This window comes from Perissodus microlepis, chromosome 6 (assembly GCF_051167445.1).
Source record: "Perissodus microlepis isolate ML-2025 ecotype Zambia chromosome 6, ASM5116744v1, whole genome shotgun sequence".
Lineage (NCBI taxonomy): Eukaryota > Metazoa > Chordata > Actinopteri > Cichliformes > Cichlidae > Perissodus > Perissodus microlepis.
Window position 1 is genome coordinate 24,023,221 of NC_140466.1, and position 22,481 is coordinate 24,045,701.

Consider the following 22,481-nt stretch of genomic DNA (forward strand, 5'->3'; position numbering starts at 1 on the left):
GCTTCAAGTTCCTGGGAGTCCACATCTCCGAGGATCTCACCTGGACGACCAACTGCTCCAAGCTGGTCAAGAAGGCTCACCAGCGCCTCTTCTTCTTGAGGACTCTGAGGAAGAACCACCTGTCCTCAGACATCCTGGTGAACTTCTATCGTTGCACCATCGAGAGCATCCTGACCAACTGTATAACAGTCTGGCACGGGAACTGCTCTGCCTCGGACCGGAAGGCGTTGCAGAGGGTCGTGAAAACTGCCCAGCGCATCGCCGGAGCACCACTTCCTGCCATAAAAGACATCTACAAGAAGCGGTGTCTGAAAAGGGCTGGGAAAATCATCAGAGACCCCAGTCACCCATCACATGGACTCTTCACCCTCCTGCCCTCTGGGAGGCGCTACAGGAGCCTCCGGACTAAGACCACCAGGTACCGGAACAGCTTCTTCCCCACAGCTGTCAGACTCCTGAACTCTGCCTCCTGACATCTGACCCACGTTAACACATGGACTGAACATACACACACCCACAATGGACAACTGTACCCTCAAACACACAATAATAACATGGACTGAACCACCACTCACAACCACTAGCACTTTATATAGATACTGTAGAAATTATCCACATATCTAATTTATCTTAACTGCACTACTGTATAGCTCTGTAAATAATCATTCTGTACATACGATAATTTTTAACCCTACAACTGTTTACAACTTGCATAGTTCCCATTTCTGTATAACTGTATATCTCAGATTTCTGTAAAGTTATTTATTTCATATTCTGTATAGTTTTTCATATTTACATCCTGTTCATAGCCTGTACATAGCTTGTACTCACTACAGCCTGTACATACCTATAGTTATAGAATATTCACAACATACTTCATACCGTGTACATTATAACATACCATAATAGACTCATTTCTGTAATATACTTACATATCTATATTATTGCTAATATATATTGTAATATATCTATATCACTAAAGCACTTCTGGATGGATGCAAACTGCATTTCGTTGCCCTGTACCTGTGCATGTGCAATGACAATAAAGTTGAATTCTAATTCTAATTCTAATTCTAATTTCCCAAATATAGTCCCATTCTTTAAATCTGTGCCCTAGTCTGGCAACACCAAATCCAAGTTCATGATATTATTCCTTCCTAATAAACTCTGCTGTGTGGTTAAAAACAGTGTTGGAGTTAGTGCTGAGTAATGTGCACTGAACCAGCGTGACCGTGTGTAGCTCACTAGCTGAGTCTGCCCGTGGAGCGATGAAACCCTTAGCCTTGAAAGGGCAGATGCCCATCTGTCCAGAAACTGAACTCCATCTTTTAAAAATAATTTCATATCCCCTACCCTGCCAGAAGGCTGGAATTTATGTGTGATATTTACCGATGATTCCCACTGAGTCTTGCAGTGTGATAAAGTCTGCTGTGCAGAGCTGGGTGTCCTCCAAGGCAAACTCCTCAAACCACAAATGGATCACCTGCAACACAAACACGCAGAGGTGTTTCATCTTTCTTTTTTGAATCTGAGAAGGCGCTTCTGAAGAGATAGGGGAGCGTGAGAGCTCGCTGTGAATTCTGACTGTGCGCGTGTGCACGCGTGCGAGAGCAGGTTTTATGTTCGCTTATGTGTTCAAATACAGAGAAATAGAGATGCATATAGATAACAGCCACTGTGTCGGGCATGCAGGAGGGCAGCCGTGCTGCCAGAGAAAGAAGGATCAAAGATTTGTTTTGTCCTCTGGGTCTGAGAAGGAAAGCTGAGGAGAATGAAGGAGACAAGGCAGCCATCTGTCCACACCGCTGCCACCGCACTCATCCCAGCTGTCCTCTACTGCTTGGCCTCACATAAGACAGTTTCCATAACAGTAATGTGACAAATTCTGCTGATCAGACAGCAGACAGAAGCACCGTTAAAGACTGTGAAATAGAGACACGAGTAAATGGTTTTGATCTGAACTAAAAAGAGAGATAATGTGACTGTGCTGAAACTGGTGTTCACAGGAAAATCATTTCAGACACTTAGAAGCCTGGAAATTTTTTCCCTTTATACTATAATAATTAATTTTTTTTAAAAAACTTCTGATAAAGCCTTTTTATGGATGGAGTTACAAAACCAAGACCAACCGTGAAATCATCTCAAGAGAAGCGTTGTGGAGTTTTCTGAGCCACTATTACAGAGAAAACTCACCTCTGCTTTGCTTGAACCTGATCATAATAAGCCACTGTAATTTCTTGAATATGTAAATTAAAAGGATTACAGCTGTTAAGATAAAACTGATTAAAATTTTTAGATAAAAACTCTTGTTGGAGTTTGTTCTTTGTTTTTCAACTTTTCTTAGTGCATAATTAAATTTTCTTTCTAATTTTACTTTCTGGTGATATAATTTAAAGAGAGGCTGAAGATCGGAAGCGCTCTAATGATGATTCTCGTCACCTTCTCAGGGTCCACGGTGATGTGCCAAGCGCAGCTTTGGCCACTGTCGTAGCTGCTGGGGTAGTTTGAGCTGGTGAAGGTGCCCGACTCTCCAGACATCTCTTGAGGATCCCCACACCCTAAGGTCAGCCCTGGAAATACATCAGATGGTTAAGCTCAGCCATCTTTTTTTTTCTTTCTTTTTTTTTTAAATCATGGCAATATGATCTCCATTTGAAATACAGCCACCCTTCATCAATTAACAAAACACCGTTCAATTCTATTCACTTCATTTTTATTCATATGGAGGCAAATCACAACAACAGTCACTGTACAATAACAAAAAAACGCTCTTCCTGTGCACTCTGTAGCTCCTGGATTCATTTGTAGATTGCAGCATTAGGAGCCTTTGAGCTGACTGCGACAGCTGATTGCTGTGCTCTTATACCCAGTGCAAACCAGGAACCTGCTAAAGAAATTATCCTTCCTTAAAGACTGTGGGGTTTATACCCAGGGATTTGGGGTTTTCACTTCTTGACTCTGAATCCCGTTTCTTTATTCAATCCTCCTTTAGATTAAACAGGTTTCAGTTAATTTGTTGCTCAGCTTAATAGTTTGTATAGGGTTTTGTTATGTGTCAAATTTGTATGTCAGTGTCATCGTCTCTGTGTTTTGATGACTGAGGTGGACTGGAATAAGTTATTTTTCAGGTATTTGGTTATAAATAAAATGATATGACAGTCATTTTTGCATGATGCTGACTGAAGTGTGTTGTCAGTAAAGGCATGACCATTTATGATCGCACAAACACTTAAACACTTGAATTTCTTTTTATTAAAAAACACTATAAAGGCATGTGATTTTAAAGTCGAAGCCTTGGTGACAGCATTGATGACACTGTGTGGCATCCACAGTGTTGTGTGTTGTGCATGTTGCCAGAGAAGCTTCGGTCACGGCGTCTTTTTTTCTGTGGTGCAAAAGAAACACTCATCTGTAACAGAGTTTTTTCATGAGATTTACATATTTGTTAAAGTGATGAAGACCAGGGGAAAATAATAATAATCATACAGTAATTCCTGATCAAATAGTCAAATGTGCAGCACTTTTATTTGACAGCTGTTTTTCAGGAGCGAAGCACCAACTGATGAGTAACGTAAGAATCAATTTGTTTCTGCTGATAATCACCACTTTACGCCTCTCAAGCAACAAACAATTCAGGGTTCATTCTCCAAAGACAAAACAAGTCAGCTTAAATGTGTCTGCTTTCACAAAGCAGCCATTCTCATCTATTGAATTTCTTTTTTCATGCTTAAGGCCAGAATGAATGATTGTTTTGCTAAACTGGAGCTCTGAAAAAATAGAGGAGATGGTGTCTGTGGATCGTATTATAGTAAGGACCGCTGCAGCGGTGATGATGCATGCAATAAAATTAAACACAGTCATTTTACGATACCGAGAGCTCCTGTTTGTGCACCTTTTCTTGTGTGTGGCTTAATTTCTTAGGGATCAGAAAGTAAAAGCCCCTGTAAAAACCATTGCATAACTTGTTTACTTGTTCACATTAGCAAAAACTCATGTAGGATTTTCTTACCTTTATTTCATAACAGCAATTTATTAGCACTGGTCTTACATTTTCTGTTGCCTTGAGTCTGTTTCCTGCTCCGGTATTTGCTACAGAAAAGGCTGTGGAAGTCTTACAGCCAGCCCGCCAGTCTAAGAGTGCACTGTGAGACTGTACTTTGCCCTAAATGCTGATCTCAGCATGTTAACTTGGTCACAGCTGAAGGTTTTACTCTGTTTGCATGTTTACATTTCAGTACAGTTGAGCCTGACATTAGTTCTTAAGGTATTTGTAAAAAACAAATAATTTAATGGCTTTAAAAATGTTTTATACGCATGTTTAATATAGTAATAATATTTTTATAGTTTATAATATAATAGCTGCTGAGATACTTTTCAGTCTGGGCCAAGGTGCAAGTTCCAGAGTTGAAAAATTAAGCCAACACCAAAGTGTTTGGAGCTCCACTTCCTCTCTGTGCTTCTTGTAAATGGCCTGTATTTGTATAGCGCTTTACTAGTCCCTAAGGACCCCAAAGCGCTTAACACATGCAGTCATCCACCCATTCACACACTGGTGATGGTAAGCTACATTGTAGCCACAGCCACCCTGGGGCGCACTGACAGAGGCGAGGCTGCCGGACACTGGCGCCACCGGGCCCTCTGACCACCACCGGTAGGCAACGGGTGAAGTGTCTTGCCCAAGGACACAACGACCGAGACTGTCGGAACCGGGGCTCGAACCGGCAACCTTCTGATTACAAGACGAACTCCCAACTGTTGAGCCACGATCGCCCCGATTCTTGAGTTAGTCCATCATTTTAAAATGTCTGACTTTTTAGAATTAAAAATATATATTTACAGCCTGGTATAAAAAACAGTTTTGGTCTCTATGGATACTTATAACAACTCTGAGTAGGGTGAATTGTTTTTCTTATAAGTCATCTACTTATATACTGGAGTTAGAGGCCTGGCTGTGTTGATTCACAGGTTTGTGTGTGTGTGTGTGTTTGTGTGGGGTTAAAGTATTTTGGAGCATCTTAATGGATTTTCTGACTAACATCATGGTTTGTTGTATGGTACAGTCTGTTGTGTTTAGATGATATGTGCATCTCTTACATTGTGCCCATGCAATTTATGAATGCAGCTAGCTAACCAATTATTATTGGCTAAAAATTGAATGTAGCTGTGCCCTAAAAGGAAATTCCAAAAACAGCATTAGTCCAAACCCAATGGGTGACGTCATGACAGTTACTGCCTGTAAAGTAGCTGAAGTATCTTTGGGCAAATACAGAACCTTGAGTTGCTCTCAGTATGTTCGTTAGAGAAGCAATGTTGGGTAGAAAGCACGTAGGTGCAGAATGCCCAAGCAGGAAAGTGCTATATTAGAATCAGTCCATTTAAGACACAGCAGATGCAATCAAATCATTATTATGATGATGCATGTTGGTTATCTTTGTACTTTGCAATAATTACTTCAGATATTTTAGATGCTTTGAGAATTTTAGCTCAGTACATTCACTTTGGCATGTCTCTGTATACTGGCTTTGTTCAAATCAACAACTGAACAATCATTGACCAGTTATTTACCAGCAATAAAGATATTTTATTATGTATCAGCAATCTCTGCAAAATCTCCACGAGGAGCTACGAGATGCAACGTGTCATTCACACACATGTTCATGGTCAGCACACCAAACTTGTGAATATCAAAATTTGCCTAAAAAATGTTGGAATTTACATCATAAATAAGGACTAAGTTAAAAAAAGGATTTATGATTTTTATTTTAGAAGAACATAATCAAGTATATAAGAGGTTTGAGAAAATCCTCAACACAATATCGCTTCTCGTTTTGAAGTACCTCAGGGAAATGCTGATATTAAAAGGGAGCACGGTGTGTTTCAGCGGGTGTAAACACTCACCTTCTGTTTCAGAGTCGGCTTTGTCAACGAAGTAGATGACCACAAGGCCGATGCAGACGCCGGTCATTGCTACGAAGATAAATATCAGACATATTTCCAGGGTGCTCATACCCCGGGAACGTCTGTGGCCCTTCTCCACATCCATTTTCCTCGCAGTGCAGGAGACAGTGCCTCGTCCAACAATTCACCCCCTTATTGGCCACACATTGAGGACCATGTTTAAACTTTAACACCACAGATGGACCTTGAGCTCAGTCAGATGTGGTATTGCAGCACACCAGCCCTATAGATATGTTAGAGCCATAAATTTGTATCACATAATACAGTAACAGAAAGTTAATGAGTACTGAGGTGGCTGCTTCCCCAATCAACATCTTTAAAAAACACTGATATAGTTGATAAAAGGCAAAACCTCTGACAAAAAGAAGGAAATTTACATGCATGCAAGGATTATTTTATTTCAGCTGGTCATCACAATCAAAAAGCTGGAGTTCTCATGCAGAAAATTCATTATCTTGCGTGTTTAATTTATAGCTCTTCCACACACTACACTCAGCATGTAATTCCCTGCTTGTCAACAGATTTTAATCAGCAATAAACCTTGAAGCAGAGGCTATCAGAGCTGTACGGCTACCACGTTGGACACTGGTAAGGCTTTGCTGGACTCCTTTTGCTGTGCATCTGCTAAATGCTCACATTAGCACGATAACACATTTTGCAGTAATATGTACCATGTTCACGCTCTTGGTTTGGTGTTAGCATGCATGTGCTAATAAGCACTAAACAAAGGACAACCAAGGGTGATGGAAATCTCCTCTGTTCTGAATGTTAGTTTTATTTTTAAGGAACCTGATGAACGTTTTTTCTTAATAGTTTTGATTATAAAACCAGATGAAAAGTCAACACATCAAAGTTTTCCAAAAAAAGTGCCATCTGACCAGTTTTCAGATCCACAGGTGTCTCTCATGATCGGTGAGACATTTCAGGAACGAAAGAGAGTCGTAGTCAATGTGTTGTTACTGACAGAAGATCTGCAAAGACATTTAGTTTTTATTATAAACTTCCATTGTAATGCGCCTAGTTGTTAAGATATTTCACTCTTGGTGGCACTAAAAAAGGCCATCAAAATCTAGAAAATTTGTCTCTGGGAAACACAGATGTTCAGACTATTGTCTGTTAAATTGAACGGATATTCCTACGCCACAATCCTGGTAGAAATAATGGCACAGCTAGAGGCCCAATAAATGCATTTGATAAATTGGCCATGATCCAGACAAAAACCGAAACTCTCCCAAATGGTGACCGTTTTGTCCATCCAAAACTTTGGTTTCACAGACCTAAAAGAGTTAATTTCTCCACTGCTTGAGGTAAAGCAGACAATGGGATTAACTTCCTTTGCGGAGGTGCAGAGAGCGCAGAGTGACAGGGGCAGTGCTGTAACAAAAGCACCGAGGTTAGAGGTAATGAGTTTCACAATGGGGATCTTCATTTTGGCCTGAATCTCCATACATACAAAGACGCTCGATTGGGTTTTTATCGAAATCATCTCCTAAATTCAGTCTGACCGTATTTGAATCTGAATCAATCTGTCCGCTGGTCCCCTTTAACACTTCATTTTCTCTCGAGATAAGGACTTTCCTTCTATTTTACAAAAGGCAACGGTGTGACAAAAGCTGCTTATCTCTCCTTGGGGATGCAGAAGAAAATGGGGGTAAAAAAAATATCATTCTTTAGGCAGAATGATGATTTTGCTGCAGTGTCAGAAACCTATTGCTGATGAAACTATCAGTAATTAATGACACTGTGCATGCATGATTCCTGCACTGGTGCTGCTCTCTGTGCTTCATCTTTATCAGTATTTGTTTTGGATCTTCTGGTTCCACCAGGAGACTGATTATTTATGGGCACATCTGTCAGCCATAATGAAGCCAGGAAAGGTGACCTTTGTGTGTATGACTTAGTGTGTGTGCATGTATTTTCTTTTTTTTTCCTCTTCCCCTTTCTGCACATACAGTATATGCACTGTTGAAAGGTTACCAGTGCATGAGCTTGTGAGCTGAATAGTAAGCAATCAATGATGAGGTCTGAAATACATCCAAACATATGCAGAGAAGACAGGCGAAGGACGGGGTGCAGATACAGAACAGCGAAGTTTAAAGAAAGAGGCACAGGAAACATGGATTGTTCGATCACACGTGCAGGCCAAGACTGCACCGCAGATAAATGTAGGCCACGTATTCCACTGGGATCCGATCAGCTATCGGGAGGACAAGCCTCACTTTCAGCTATCTGGATAATACAATACGAGGATAAATAAGGGCGGGGGAGACCATTTTCATGGGAAACATTCTGAGCAGAGGAAGCCAGCAGAAGCTTTAATTACTGCACTGTTACTGGCTTATATGCTTCATTATGATATCATCGTTGCAGCGAGAAAGGGAGAGAGGGGAAATGGGGAGCTGGAGTTGAAAGGGGGTGGGCACAGTGACAAAGAGAGGCACGGAGATGAAAGTTGGCGGCGAAAAACTGAATGGAAACGGCTGAAAATGGAGATAGTCAGGCAAACTTTCCAGGAAGAATGGAAGCAAAATAGGGTGATAAGTACTGTAGCTGTTTATCATCAAACCGGCATGTGTAAAAAAACCAAACAAACTATGAATATACTGAAAAGTGTAAGTGTATAAATATGTTTGAGTAAGTGTTTGAATATTTTTGAAAAAAAAAGGAAGCAAATAGATGCTTTTTTGGCTCTGAGTAGATCTGTAACTGTATATGATATTTGGTGAACAAGTGAAAAAGATTTGCATGAATAATTTTCAATATGTGAGTGGATAAAGAAGATTTGCACAAAGGTTAGTAGTTTTACAGCAAAGCTTTGCAGTTAAGTTACTGGAAACACAGCAGCAGTGTTAGTGGAGAGTGATGGCAATCGTTGCACTGCAAACTATCATTTAAGTTAGATACACATCTTCTCTGTGTTCTCAGATATGATCATTTACTTCTGCAAATCTTTTCCATATAATTTTTTGTGCACAGCTACAGATCTCCTGTTTTCTACATATTCAAACGCCTGAATTCACCTGATCAAAACATTTCAATGCATTCACACATCTGAATATATATATACACGAGCTGTTTTCACACACTCACTAATGGTGCGTCACAGCTCTGGTGTTTCTGACGTTATTGTAAGGATATTGTCTCAATAATAAAGGAAAGGAGATGAATTTGTCACAAATTCTCTGTGATCAGCAGCCACCACTAATTACTCACTCCACAATCTCTAAATATGATCTGTAAATATTATTAGCACTCATCCCCAAGATAAGAGCACATCTAATGTCCTACAAATGATGATGAGGACATATTTTATCCCTGCGATGGTCTGGATAATAGTAATGGCTTCTTTCACGGGGCTCCTGTAAGAGTTTCTATATGAACAGGAGACTCTTGTGTGTTTATGAAGCTAACTGGGTCACCGTGAGCAGATCTCAAATCCCAATACCACTGCAACTTATCTTGGACTTCAATTATAGCTCCAAAATGATGCTGCTGCTGCCGCTGCCCTCAATTTCTTCCAGAATCCGAGGATGCTGTTGCGTATGGCGCTGTTTACACTTTGAAATGATTAAAAAACACACACGTTCAGTGGCATCCAAATAGGACTAAGTCAGGCAAGATAGTGTCTAATCTTCTCCACTCAAGAACATCTCATTTGGTATTTCAAAGTGCCTTCAAACACTGAGACTTCTAGACTGCTATTAATTATCCAAGTGCAGCAAAAACAGAGCAGCTGAAGGTTAATTACTTTATGCACAACTCATTTCCATAAATGTGTGCATTCTCTTCAGCATAGACTAGTGTGAATGATTTGCCTTTTTATAAGTAACAAACTGGTAAATGTTTCACTGCACACTGAAATGCCACTTTTTTTCTCCTCCTTGAAACATTGTGTCACGGTTTCAGCTCGTCAGCTCAGCCACAGTGGCGGCACCATTCGTTTCAGCGTCTCAGCAGGAATCAGGTTAGACCCTAGGGCTGTAACAGAGGGACTCCTTCTTCTCATGGACTACCAGTCTTTAATTTTAGCTTATGACACAGCCTGGGAGTTTCCTCGTTAAGTGGTAACACTTGAGAGATTATTATTTTGCTACCAAGCTGTGCGTTAGGGCTGTGCTGTCGCCTTAATCACCAGTGTTTCTACCAGCACTTTGTTAGAGGTTATGCAGTCTGTGAAAATGTGGTCTGACTTTGCACTTCATGACACACATGACGACAGAATGGCAGATACACATCACCAGACTCCTCTTACAAATACTCATTAATACCAATACCTAATCAGCTAATCACACAGCAGAAGATCGCTGCATTTAGGCATGTAGACATGGTCAAGAAGACCTGTTGAACTTCAAACTGACCACCATAGTTGTCATAGTTGTTGATGCCACATGAACTGCTCCGAGTATTTCATAAACTGCTTATGTCATCTCTGGGTTGTAAACAGAGCGTTCTTTATTCTCTATACACTGATTGAAAATGCCTTGTTGGTGCCACAGGTCAGAGGAAAATGGTAAACTGCTAAGACCACAACAGGATTCACTCACGTCAGCTAAGAATAGGAAACTAAGGCTACAGTTCACGTGGACCAAAACTGGACAATAGATGATTGGAAAAAAGCATGAAATCCATCCTGCCTCATTCCATCGGTCCAAGCTAGCTGCTGGTGGTGTAAGGGTGTGGAGGATATTTTCTTTGCACACTTTGGAGTAAATGAGCATCATTTATGCACCTTTGTCATATCCACAGGTTTAGGTGTGTGACAGGCAGAGCTGTGGACCCAAAAACGCAGGACTGAATTAATAATCACAGCGTTAATGCTGTTAATGCAGACATGGGTACATGACTGGGAAGGCTGAAAGACGCAGAGATGAGAATAGAGAAGACTGAGCTCAAGAGACACCAATATAGAACTTAGAACATAAACCGTGACAAACACAAAAAACTGGGTTGAAGGCCCGGGACCATGAGACCACAGCCTTTGAGTTTTTGCTGACCATGTCCATCCCTTTATGACCAGCAGGATACCAGATCCCAAACAAAGCTCAAATAATCTCAGACTGGTTTCTTGAACATCACAGTGAGTCCACAGTCATGAGATCTCAGTCCAACAGAGCACCTTTGGGATGTGGTGGAACAGGAGGTTCACATCATGGATGTGCATCCAACAAATCTGCAACAGCTGTGTGATGCCATCATGTCAACATGGACCGAAATCTGAGGAATATTTCCAACACTGTTGAATCCATGTCACGAATGATTAAAGGAGCTCTGAAGGCAACAGTGGGTCCAGCCCAGTACTAACAAGGTGTGCCTAGAAAAGTGACTGGTGAGTGTATATGTCTCTCTAGAAAAGATCTAGAACACCAATGAATGTAACTAACAGATATTATGAGTTTAAGCATCATTTGATGTAACTTAATCTTTTGTGATGAGTCATCAGTTGTTGATGAAAAAATATATTTTCTGAGGATTTTGGTTCTGTTAAGTCAGAACTGTTGAGAGTCCTACTTTCTGTAGTAAACAGAGCTTCAGTGTTCATCATGTTTATTATTTGGTATTTAAAAGAGAATTATTAACATGTTTAAAACCAGGAAAAAGGCCACATTTCATTAAAACACCCACGGAGGTCACAACAAGTGCAGCCAAACAGGTGAACACTGAAGGCATGCTAAACTCAGCGGGTGGTATCACTTTGAAATCTCTCCCCGTGCTCCTTGTCATTGTAAATCTTTCCCAGTGTTACCCACCGCCTGTGGCCAAATCTAATCTGCACTTCCAAATAGGAACCGGTCATAACGACACAGTGAGTAGGGGGTTATTAAAAATTGAAACGTGGCTAATTAAAGCCGGGGTGAAAGAATACGAATTAAGGCTGGTGACCAGGCCTACAGAAATGTAAGCGTGTGAAACTGACCTTGATGGAAAGGAGAGAGAAAGCATTAACTGCCTGAGGCTGAACTTGGAATCTGAAACGATGTTACGCTTTGGTTTGACACCTTCCAGTCAGCGCTGTAGCAGAAGACGAAAACAGATTTCCTGTTTTTGTTTTTTGTGGAAAGAGCTTTGGTTTCACAAAATCCAGTCAGGTATTGGGTAGGACAGATATACACTGCGCTGTTCTTTACAGGTTGTGACATTTCACAGCACAACGGGCATAGAGGACTTTTTCGTTCTTGTTATCACGCCCTGACGTTAATATGTAGCGACGTGCTTGTTAAGAAAGTAAGAGCAGTCGCCTGAAATCAGTGTTACGCCACTCAAGACAGTAAATTCACTCTGAAGTGTTTTAGAAAAGGCCTTGGAAAGAAAAGGCTGGAGAACACACAAAGGACAGAGCTGGTGATGATACAGAAAGCCTTCTACTTGAAATTCAGTTAGGTGTGCAGGCAAATCATACACAGAGATCTCTGCAATTATGCGCATTGGGCACTCCATCATCCAATGTGCAATATTAGCAAATAAAGAAAAAATAAAAATTCTTGGAACCTGAAGCAGATGAATCGTTTTGTCCAAACATTAGCCCAAGTTTTAGGAAAACACGTCTTGCCCCGTGACAGCTTGTTGGTGTTCAACCCCCATGTGACCCTGAACTGAATTCTTACATTTCAGAAGCTGAAAATAGCCAATGTTTGCCATGTTTTCTGGGACCTAAACGATTAATCTGCTACCAAAACGTGAGTTTAATTTTTTTTTAACTGTGTCAAAACAGCTGCAAAACCTTTAGATGAAAGTACAAACTGGTTCAAGGTCCTGCAGCCCTAAAATGATCAGATTTTAGGAGTTAAAAGCAACAAAGCAACTTCCCTATACCCCAAAGCCTGCCCTTGGGCATTTTAAACTATTCAAATATTTTACTTTCCAGAAATGACTCCCTTTGAGTCGCTATACGTTTTAAAAATCAGCCGAAAACAGTCAGATCTGTTTGTGTCCTGCAGGTCTGTTTTCTCTCTGCTTCTTCAAAAACGGTAAAATTATCCTGCCACTGACCTGACGTTTCAGCTGCTCGTAATAAAGCGGTTTCTTTTTCAGGTAAATGCAGATAAAAATCAGTTTTCACATTAAGAGTTCTACTCAAAACAATCTCTTTTAAATCTGTTCTTTGACTCAGACTTCAGACCGCAACAAGCCGAGGCCCTGAAGTGGCGAGCGTTTATTTTCCGCAGCATTAAAGGTGGACACTTCAATGCTGCGGATGTATTACTGCATGTTTATATCCATTCAAAGATAGAAAAAAAAATGAGATAGCTAGGCAAAGTAAATTTGTCAGTTCCAGCGAGTACACTTTCAACCTCTTTATTTTAAAACTTCAACATCAGGTCCCTCTTTGAAAAAAAAAAAAGGAAACAGTTAGTCACTGCTGCGTCTTCTTACGCCGGCTGGCTTTGTGTCTCTGACTTTAGCAGGTTTTTATGCAGCATCCGAAGTCGTGCTCAGATTAAAATAGTATATATCACTCTATGCTCATTTAGTTATTTATTTTACTCTGAGTCATGCTGTAGTTGTTGTTTCTTTAAAACCTTCTTTCACACAAAAAGTGTAGAATTTATGCTACAGCAAGTACTGGTTTTACAATTTGCCTGTCTGAACCCAGAACATTTTATTTTTGAATATTCAAGCATTAAATACCTTGTCAGTGAAAGAGATAAGCTTATTGATCAATACAGGGAAGCTAAAGGGAAACTAATACTCTACATTCAGCCACCGGGGACCAACTCCACATGTAAACTTGGTAAAAGCACAGTGACAGACGACATGCATGTTTCTGAAGATTAAAGCTGGCATGCACAGAGAAAACCTGCAGTCTCCATACATAAGGACCCCAACTCTACCCAAGACTCCCAGGAGGAAACATAGTGGCTTAGTTTCCTCCTGGGAAGCATAGCTGTAGATTTCAGGACATGGACATGGGGAGATGTTCCCCCTAAAATGTACTGAGGGGTGGATACAAGGACCACAGCCCTTTAATATTCCTCCTCTGCAAGTGCTCAACTAAAACCTATGCCTACAGTTTGGAGCAAATCTTTTACTCTGAACGTACTTCATGCTCTCTTTAAGGACTGCATCTTTACTCTGATTTATCATTTAGTCTTTTAAATATTTATTTTCAAAACCGTTTATTCCTGCGTGTGAGTCCTGACGATTTACACGTGGAATCTCCTTTAGAAACAAAACAAAAGAATCACCAGGACAGAAACACTACACCCACGAAAAGTGAGAAATGACGGTGTAAAAGTCAACGCGTTTTTTTGCTTATTTTAATAGAAAACCAAAGAAGAACAGAGATCGAACAGCATACATGTATGCATACAGTGCCCCCTTTAAGTACTCACTAAAAAGAAAAGAAAACACAGCAACCTGATAAATATAGGGCCCCGGAAACAAACAAACAAAAACACCTCATGAACATATATCAAATGCACCAGATGCGATGAGACGTCGGTTGAATATATTTGCACAGATATCCTGACAGTGAGTTAGTATGTCTATCCCATGATCAGTGCCTCTTGCTGTGAAGGTTTGGACTTCATATTAGGTCATACAACTGTCACTGTAACTGAAATACATGCGTTTCACTGTTATTGCCTTTGTTTTGTTTTCTTTATTTTTATTAAAAAACTGTTTTCTCTCTCATATTGATTTCTAAAAAATAAGTTTTTTAAATTTAATTCTTGTTTGTTTCATTTGATATTTCTATTTCCTACCTTGTTGGATCACAAACATCATCACAAGTATTGACTCTTTTATGCTACGACATTCCAGTATACTTACTTACAGGGATCGGCGTCAATGTTTCACTTGGCATTGAAAATCTTGATGAGGGGAGGAAAAACGTTTTGACCTCTAGGAAAAGGGAGGAGTCTGATGATGGCTACCTCTGTCCTGTGCTACTCGAGGACGGAGGAGGGAGGGGGGCGCACGCAGCAGTTGGGCCGTCTGACATTTTGCAGCATTGACCTGAAAATGTTCTGCTGCCTCCTTTTGTTCTTGCTGCCATGTCGCGGCGAATCAGCACCAGAGATTGACTTTCGCAGCGAGGTCTGGACCATCAGTTTCCTCTCTTGCTCCTTTATTTTGCACTGTAAGTGGCTCTGAATTGCAAAGCCGAGTGATTCGGGGTCCACGGAAGCCCCGTAGACCTCCCACGTCATGCCCTGTTCGTCCCAGACGACGTCGTGGACGCTCTTTCCTTTCTGCTTCCGTGACTGATCGTCCTCTTTGTCGCTTCTCTCCGGTTCCACCTTCTTTTTGCCAGAATTTGTCTCCTTACTCTGGGCTTTACTTCCTGCTTCTTTTCTTTTTTCTTTTGCACTCACATCTCTATTTTCAGTGAGCTCTGACTTGGATGTGGTGTTTGCTGCTGGTGCTGCTGCTGCTGTTGTTGTCGGTGCTGTTGTCGTTGGTGCTGTTGTCGTTGTTGTCGTTGTTTTTGGCAGGGCCTGCGCGGCAGTGTTGCTGTCAGCACATCCAGGCACAGGAACAACGGCTGTCTCTGGGGGCATCCCTGATCTGAGAGAAGGAGTTTCAGCGGTGGCTGTTTTTGCGGCTTGCTTCTTGGGGTCGCTGTGTTCAATGTTGATTTGATAAACCGGCTGGATGTTGCACAGAGCTGCGCCCGGTTCTTTAGGTTTGGCTCCTAGCCTGGAGTCATGCTGCTGTGACAAAGTTTCTGATTGGAAAACCATGCCGGTGTTTTGGTTGGGGCACATTTGTGCCTCTACAGTGAGTCTCTCTGACTTCGGATCAGTCGCGGTGCCGCTTTTCACCTGGTAGACTACAGCCAGGCTCTCCTCTCCTGGGACTGCACCACTGCTTGGCCTGTGGGTCACAGGGAAAGGCAGCAGACTTGGACTCGTGGCCACAGCCTTACTGCACGTTTTAGCTACTGCCTGAACCTCCATATCATGATACTTCTTGACCGGGGCCGGCGATAGCGATGAGGTCATTGTCGAAGCCTCCGTGTAGAGCTTGGAGTCCTGCTGCCCTTCAAAGACAGCTGTGTCAGTCTGGCTGCTTCCTTCAGCCACCTGCTCGGATGCCTGCGTGCTTTTTGTCGCCTGGGGCAGAGAGGATGAGTCTTTCTGTGAGGACACTGGCTGGTGTTTATCTGAGGAGACCTGCAGTCTCAATACTGTTGCAAATTCCTTCTCTGGGCGCATTGACTGTGAATTTTCGTTTGTTGGTCCAGCTCCTGCATCTTTACTCTCAGATGGGGCTTTGGCTGAGCTTAGTGGAGTTTCCATGCTTTGCTTGGGTTTTGATGGATCTTGTAAAGAAACAGATGTTAATGAGCAACCTTGCATATGACCAGTCTCTTTAGATTTCTGTGGGATAGCCATGTCCCTGCTTTGGGGATTGGAAATGGTTTCTTTATTATCTTGTTGTACTTCAGATGCTGTACTCCTTACATCACTGTCGTTACGTTTTTTGTCATTCGGAGAAAGGCGTTCATTACTTTTCTCTCGTGCTGTAGTTTCTACTGAGGGTGTCAGCCGTACCTGCTTCTCCTCTGGTGCAACTGGGTTTTTTACTTTGTACTCACTGCTGTTCGTGTCGGCGCCCGATGCTGCAACAGGAGACAGCGAACTGGCCTTACACGTGCCCGTTTCACTGGTTGGGCTCAGTGTTTTCATGTTAGCATTAGAATCCCGCTGGTCAGCTCCTGCCTCACCCACCTCTCGGCCTGTTACAGACAGGTTTGGTGTTTGGTGGTCTCCACCTGACACTTGCTCAGATTTTATCTGGTTTCCATTGCCTGGCGCTGATTTGTCTGACACAGCGGTAACTGGTTCACCTCCCTTACAACCTGTTTTTTCTGTGTGGGGGGCGGCGTTAGCAGTCGTCAGAGATAGGTTATCCTGCTTGTCGGGAGATCTGAGGGTGGGTTTTGGACAAACCTGAGAAACTTTGAGGTTGGGCTCTTTAGCCCAGTTGGCATTAGACTCCTTGTTGCCCAGTGTGTCCACCCCAGCCAGCTGAGGCACCATCTGGACTGTTACTGTCCTTTTTGGGTTAGTTCCCATGGCGGAGTCACTGCTTCAGTCTTCAAATATTGCCGTATATCCAAAGATGGAAACGGATGCACGCTGTGCTATCATTAACTTTTTGCAATTTCCTAAAGGAGGAAAACAGAAGTAGACTCAGTTGAAGTTTTTAATCATTAAGCTTATCACAACAATTACACCTTTATTCAGATGATTATAATCAGACCAGATTCCAGACCAAGGTGATTTTCTGTAAGACAATTTTATTCAACAGTTATCAACCAGCCAGGACAGAGAACAGCGAGAGACCTGCAGCTGACTAAGAATATAATATGTGATTCCAACTTTAATAATCAAATGAACTTATAACTTTTAACATATAACATAATAATATTTATGGAGGTAGTTTTTGGTTCATTGATCTCCACATTCTCCTTTAAACTCAACATCATCTTTGTGCTGCAACTGATGCATGATTTTTTTCTTCCAGAACATGGAAATAAATGAAACTCCAGAGATTTTATAAGCATCCATCACATTATGCATATTAAACCTCTTGACTGATTGCACTGAATGTAGAAAATGTAAAAGTATGATAAGAAAATGCTGCGTAAACAAAGTAGAGCAATAAGACGGACAGCAGATGGCCGCCCCTCCCTGAGCCTGGTTCTGCCGGAGGTTTCTTCCTGGTAAAAGGGAGTTTTTCCTTCCCACTGTCGCCAAAGTACTTGCTCATAGGGGGTCATATGATTGTTGGGTTTTTCTCTGTATCTATGAAGCGCCTTGAGGCGACTTTTGTTGTGATTTGGCGCTATATAAATAAAATTGAATTGAATTGAATTAAGACACAATGCGACATTTAGACTCACAGTGCTTACAGATAAAACTGTGGATGCTACACATTTGGTGGCGTTTGATCTAACCGCTGTTTTTCTCATTCTACAAATCCTACCGTAACTAAAACTACACCCAACAGTGTGTCATTCATAAATCAGCTGAAGTTATAGCAATTGAATATTACAGCATACAAAGAGATGTGAATAATGAATGAAATGAACTGAGTCTCCCCGTGCTAGCCCGTTGACTCGGTTTAATTAAATGTTGTGATGCTGTGAGATATTGCCAATGGCAAGCTAGCCACTTAGTAACAATATCATATTTCAATTATCCTTTAATCTTTGTGTCGAATGTAATTGGGTAGATTTAAAATATATACCTGAGGGACTGAAAATCACTCATAATCACTCATTTAAAGTTTCATTTTTTTTGGACAACCACAAGTGAGTTTATAACCAGCATCACCCTCGTTTGTCCTTTATCTGTTTTAAATTCTACGCAGTGATCAACAGTTTCTTTGTCCAAGTCCTGATGAATGGCTTCATCTCAGTCTGTGTCCTGAATGTGTAAAAGTATCCAGCCAATTCTGCAAGTAATGACCCAGCACTCGGCAGACAGCTGAAATATGTGACCCTTTGGAGTTGGACAGATGAGCTGTGCTGTGGTCAAGGATGTAATCATGGAAAACTATCTCTAAAGCAAATGAAGAACACATTGAATGATAATTCGATGGGCATTAATGGACCTTTTCCATTTCGGTGACCATCGACTGATGATCAGTGTAGTTCATCTCAGTAAAGGTAACAATATCAATCTGATCTAGACACATTCTCCTTCATCACACCAGCATCCTCTTCTTTAGGAGTAGCAGTAGGAAACCGAACATCTTTCCAGGTTATACTTGTATCTGATAAGGCGAGACTAAAGAATAAATATTCCCGTCACACTCTTTTAACCATGATAATCTGACGCACTCGGTAGCCCTATAGAGCACCCCCCTACGTGTGACTCGAACAGCACAGAATAGTAGGTTACTGGTGTGGGTCATGGACAGGTGTAGCTGGGTTGTTTGTGCTCTGCCACTATGCATCTGCCTGTCTGTTGTCAAAGCGCAAATATTCATGGAAAGCATATCCTGGGTGTTATTAAATATATGACAATTAAACGCCTCGGTGTCTGGGCTTTTTTGTGTTCCCTTTTCTTCTACTTCTTCTTCTTCTTCTTTTGCCTGCAGCAGTTAAGAAATAACCGAAAGTGTGGACAGACTACGTACAGACTGTATTCATGCAAAACGGCGCACATGAAAGATCCCGCATGCAAGCGCTGCACACGATCTATTCAGGCCAATTAAGATACATGTCGTGCACTGTAGCCTCTTGCCCCAATTCAGCGCCTCAGAAGCCACCGATGCTTGCTGGTTTGATTTGACCTTGCGGGCGAATTTAACATCTCACAGTATAAGAGAGCTTGAAAAGATGAAGGCGGCTTACCTTGCGAGACGATTTATGCCCCGTGCCGTTGGGTGCCGATTGCGCGTCCGCGGCGTCAGTGAGACGAGGGGGGAAAAAAGAAAAAAACAACAACCTAGGGATGAATATGGAAAAGTCAGCCTGTGTCGATGACACCAAGCCACGCCTTCCACGTAGAATATGGGTCTTAGAGGTATCGATCCACCACAGTCAGGCACAAAATTTAAGCACCTTGACTGACTGACCGTGCGCAATGAGTCACCGCTGACTCCGAGATCTTCATCACTGCTGGCTCGTGCTTACAAAAACAAAAAGAAAAAAAATGTGACGAGCCGATCATGGTTTGTGCGCTATCCCAGACTGAACTGGTCTTGGCAGGGCAATCCAGAGTTAACCAGATGAATGGGTGAATGGGGAGGGGTGGAGAAGATGCGAATGGAAGCAGCATTGTAACAGCCGCAGGCTTTCACAGGAGGGTCACTTGGTCCTGAAATTAATTAGTTTTAGTTCCCTGCGCTTTCTGCCTCCTAACGTAGACCATAATATTCCAAGAGGAGAGGTTTTTGGTTTTTCTGCTCCCATTTGTGTTATTGAGAAATGGGTCGACTTTTATGCGGTTCTTTTTTGGAGCATGCTTTAGCGAGATCGGGTTCATTTATTTTACATCTACGTTATTTTCAAAATGAGGAAATATTTCTCTGTGCTTTCGGCAGATCTGGTGAATAAAGAGCCTTTACGATAAGAGCCTGCCGGTTACAATTGGTGTCATTAACTATTACTACAGAAAAAATCGCAATAAAGATTTTCTGTGGTTTGCAACGTGCTTATGCAAATGAGTCGGAGACAGCGTAAGACTTTGCACTTTGCTGATAACACGGAGAGAAATGTGGCTCATGTAGTAAAAAAATACATCAATGATTCTGTCCAAATAACTGTTCATTAGTATTATGAATGAGTCTGCTTTACACTGCTTTACATTTTTATACATAGACATCAGTAATTATATTTAGGCTTTAATATATCTTATATAATTCATATCTATACTTTGATATCACGTATTTATTTTCGTCTGCATCTCATATTCTTAACTATTCTTTGATTCGTTCTAGTAACACACAGTGGGTCAAGGGTTACAAAATTTCGATCCTGTGTGTGTGTGTGTGTGTTGTACATACTGCAGAATTGACAATAAAGCTAACTCTGACTTTACACGAGAGTGTGTATTTTTTCCACAGTAGTTACAAATCCCACACACGTGTCCCTGCCCCTGAACACTAACATGAATGTAATGATAAAGAAGACGACAAAGCAGAAGTCTGCTCACATTACGATCCAGTAACAGGTGTCTCAATGTGCTTTATACTGTCGTTTAAGGTGATTTTGGAACATTAGAGAGAATCTGCGAGCAAGCATTTTGGCGAAAGTGGGGAAATAGAATTCGCTTTTAAGCAGAGCCAGACTCAGGTAGGGGCACCCATCTGGATAAATGGATGGATGGATGGATGGTGAAATGTATGATAAGAGATACGAAAGAGCAGAAATGCTGATCAGGGCAGAGAAACATTAATAACTTTATGCAAGCTCACAGCTCACTGGAATGTTATGAATCTCAAAGAGGAATTTAAAGGATCATGAATTTTAAAATGTAGAAACTACTGCACTGGAGGTGTACAGATTTAAACAAGGATGTCTCGATTACTCTCCTTGGACTGTGGAAACTATAACAAGTATTTTCCCATGTTTTAAATGACTTTCACAGCGAATTCTTGTCATCACTAGCAGATTAAAATGTAGATCAGAATGAGTAAACCAAGAAATACAGAAACCAGCCTGGTTTTAATTTTGATGTCGAAGACAGTATAAAGTTGTGGAAGCACTTACACAGTGCCATCCTTCTCACAGAGACAGCGATCTATACAAACGCGTTCGTATGGCTCCCTTTAGGTGATATTATTGACTTGATTCGTCTTTTAGGAGTTGTTGTACTTGCTGACATCATTGGATCTTTGCTTTAGTTTTGTGACACCCCTTCTGCATCGCATCCTCGTGGATAACAGCACTGACAGAGAGCACTGACAATATTTAGTAGCCTACCACTTTCTAAAGCACTTCATCGAATCTGAAGGGCTTTTGAAAGATTTTGTGCAAAGTCTGTCCGGGGTTGTTAAAACGAAATTGTAGCATTATAGACTACTCTCTTATTCACCCTGATCTATCACACTGTCAATACAGTCTTTGGTAGTGTTGGTGGGGGGGATTCCTTATTTAAATACAGCCTGGGTCTGAGGCAGGGCTTGGACTGCAGTAATTGTATGTGATAGACGTCCTGCCTTTAAAAGCCCCGAGGGACTGATTAGGTGAGAAAGCAGACTGTGACTTAATTACAGCTGAGAGCACCGTTGGTAAGCATCTCAGAATAGGCTGCATACATTGTCGATAAAGTGTGCAGCCCCTTTCGATAAAGTGACACAGTGGAGGGTCTTTATGTGTCGTGTGTTTTCACCATTTAAAAAAAATTGAACGGACAATGGAATAATGGAGGCTTGTTGACCATTATCAGCACCATAATATGACTATTTTCTATAAACAGCCCTATGATAGACTACTACACAGTGCAGCACACATTTTGTGAATTTGGCATCATCTTGTGGCTAATATTGGAAAATGCAATATCTGATTATCTGATTTGCAGATAAAAGCTTCCAGCTACTATAGTTGGGATTTTCTTGTCTGAGTTATTTCAGTTAGATTTTTTTAAAATTTGTTTTTATTTCAAAGTTATGTTTTCAGTTTAGTTTCCTTTAGTTTCAAGTGAAGGTTTTTGTGGGGTTTTTTTTTTTAGATTATCTTTACTTTCATATTTTTATTAGAATGAAATTTCATCAAATTGAGAAATTTTCAAACTAAATATCTTTTCTATATATTTGATCTCATTTTATTATTAAGTCCAGTAAGTTTTTATTGCACTTAACTGAAATTTCGTGTCTGGTTCAAATTTTAGACAATTGCTGTGAAGTTGTCTGCGCAGTCATGACCACTGCGGGCAGTAGATGGCGCTGCAGCAGCACTAGAAACTATCATGCTGTATTCAAAGACATCATGATATTAATGGCTAGTGATAAATTCAACCCAAGTTTTGAGGTGTGTCATGGACTGTTAATTGTTTTAACTTCTTAGTTGAACATTTAGAAACAACTTTTAAGTCTTGGTTAGAAAGAAGAGCCTGTCTTGTGTC

General features: G+C 41.2%; 2 protein-coding genes across 2 annotated transcripts in view; both read right to left on the reverse strand.

The window, feature by feature from the left end:
- Window positions 1-14,077, reverse strand: part of LOC146385723 (ovochymase-2) — a 33,205-nt gene extending 19,128 nt beyond the window's left edge. The window contains exons 1-3 of the mRNA XM_084931603.1: window positions 5,893-14,077; window positions 2,440-2,558; window positions 1,390-1,483 (exon numbers count right to left, since the gene is read on the reverse strand). Coding sequence (XP_084787729.1) covers window positions 1,390-1,483; window positions 2,440-2,558; window positions 5,893-6,043 — 364 coding nt within the window. The 5' untranslated portion in view covers window positions 6,044-14,077. The remainder of the gene's footprint in view (window positions 1-1,389; window positions 1,484-2,439; window positions 2,559-5,892) is intronic.
- A 465-nt stretch (window positions 14,078-14,542) lies between these two features.
- gprin3b (GPRIN family member 3b) lies at window positions 14,543-19,740 on the reverse strand. The gene is made up of 2 exons (XM_084931602.1): window positions 19,268-19,740; window positions 14,543-17,071 (listed from the first exon to the last, which is right to left on the reverse strand). The coding sequence occupies exon 2, from the start codon at window positions 16,977-16,979 to the stop codon at window positions 14,844-14,846; it is 2,136 nt and encodes a 711-aa protein (XP_084787728.1). The 5' UTR covers window positions 16,980-17,071; window positions 19,268-19,740; the 3' UTR covers window positions 14,543-14,843.
- Window positions 19,741-22,481: the final 2,741 nt, after the last annotated feature.

Bases quoted from the DNA above. Each gene is read 5' to 3' on its own strand.
- gprin3b (XM_084931602.1), bottom strand. From the start codon at position 16,979: ATGGGAACTAACCCAAAAAGGACAGTAACAGTCCAGATGGTGCCTCAG.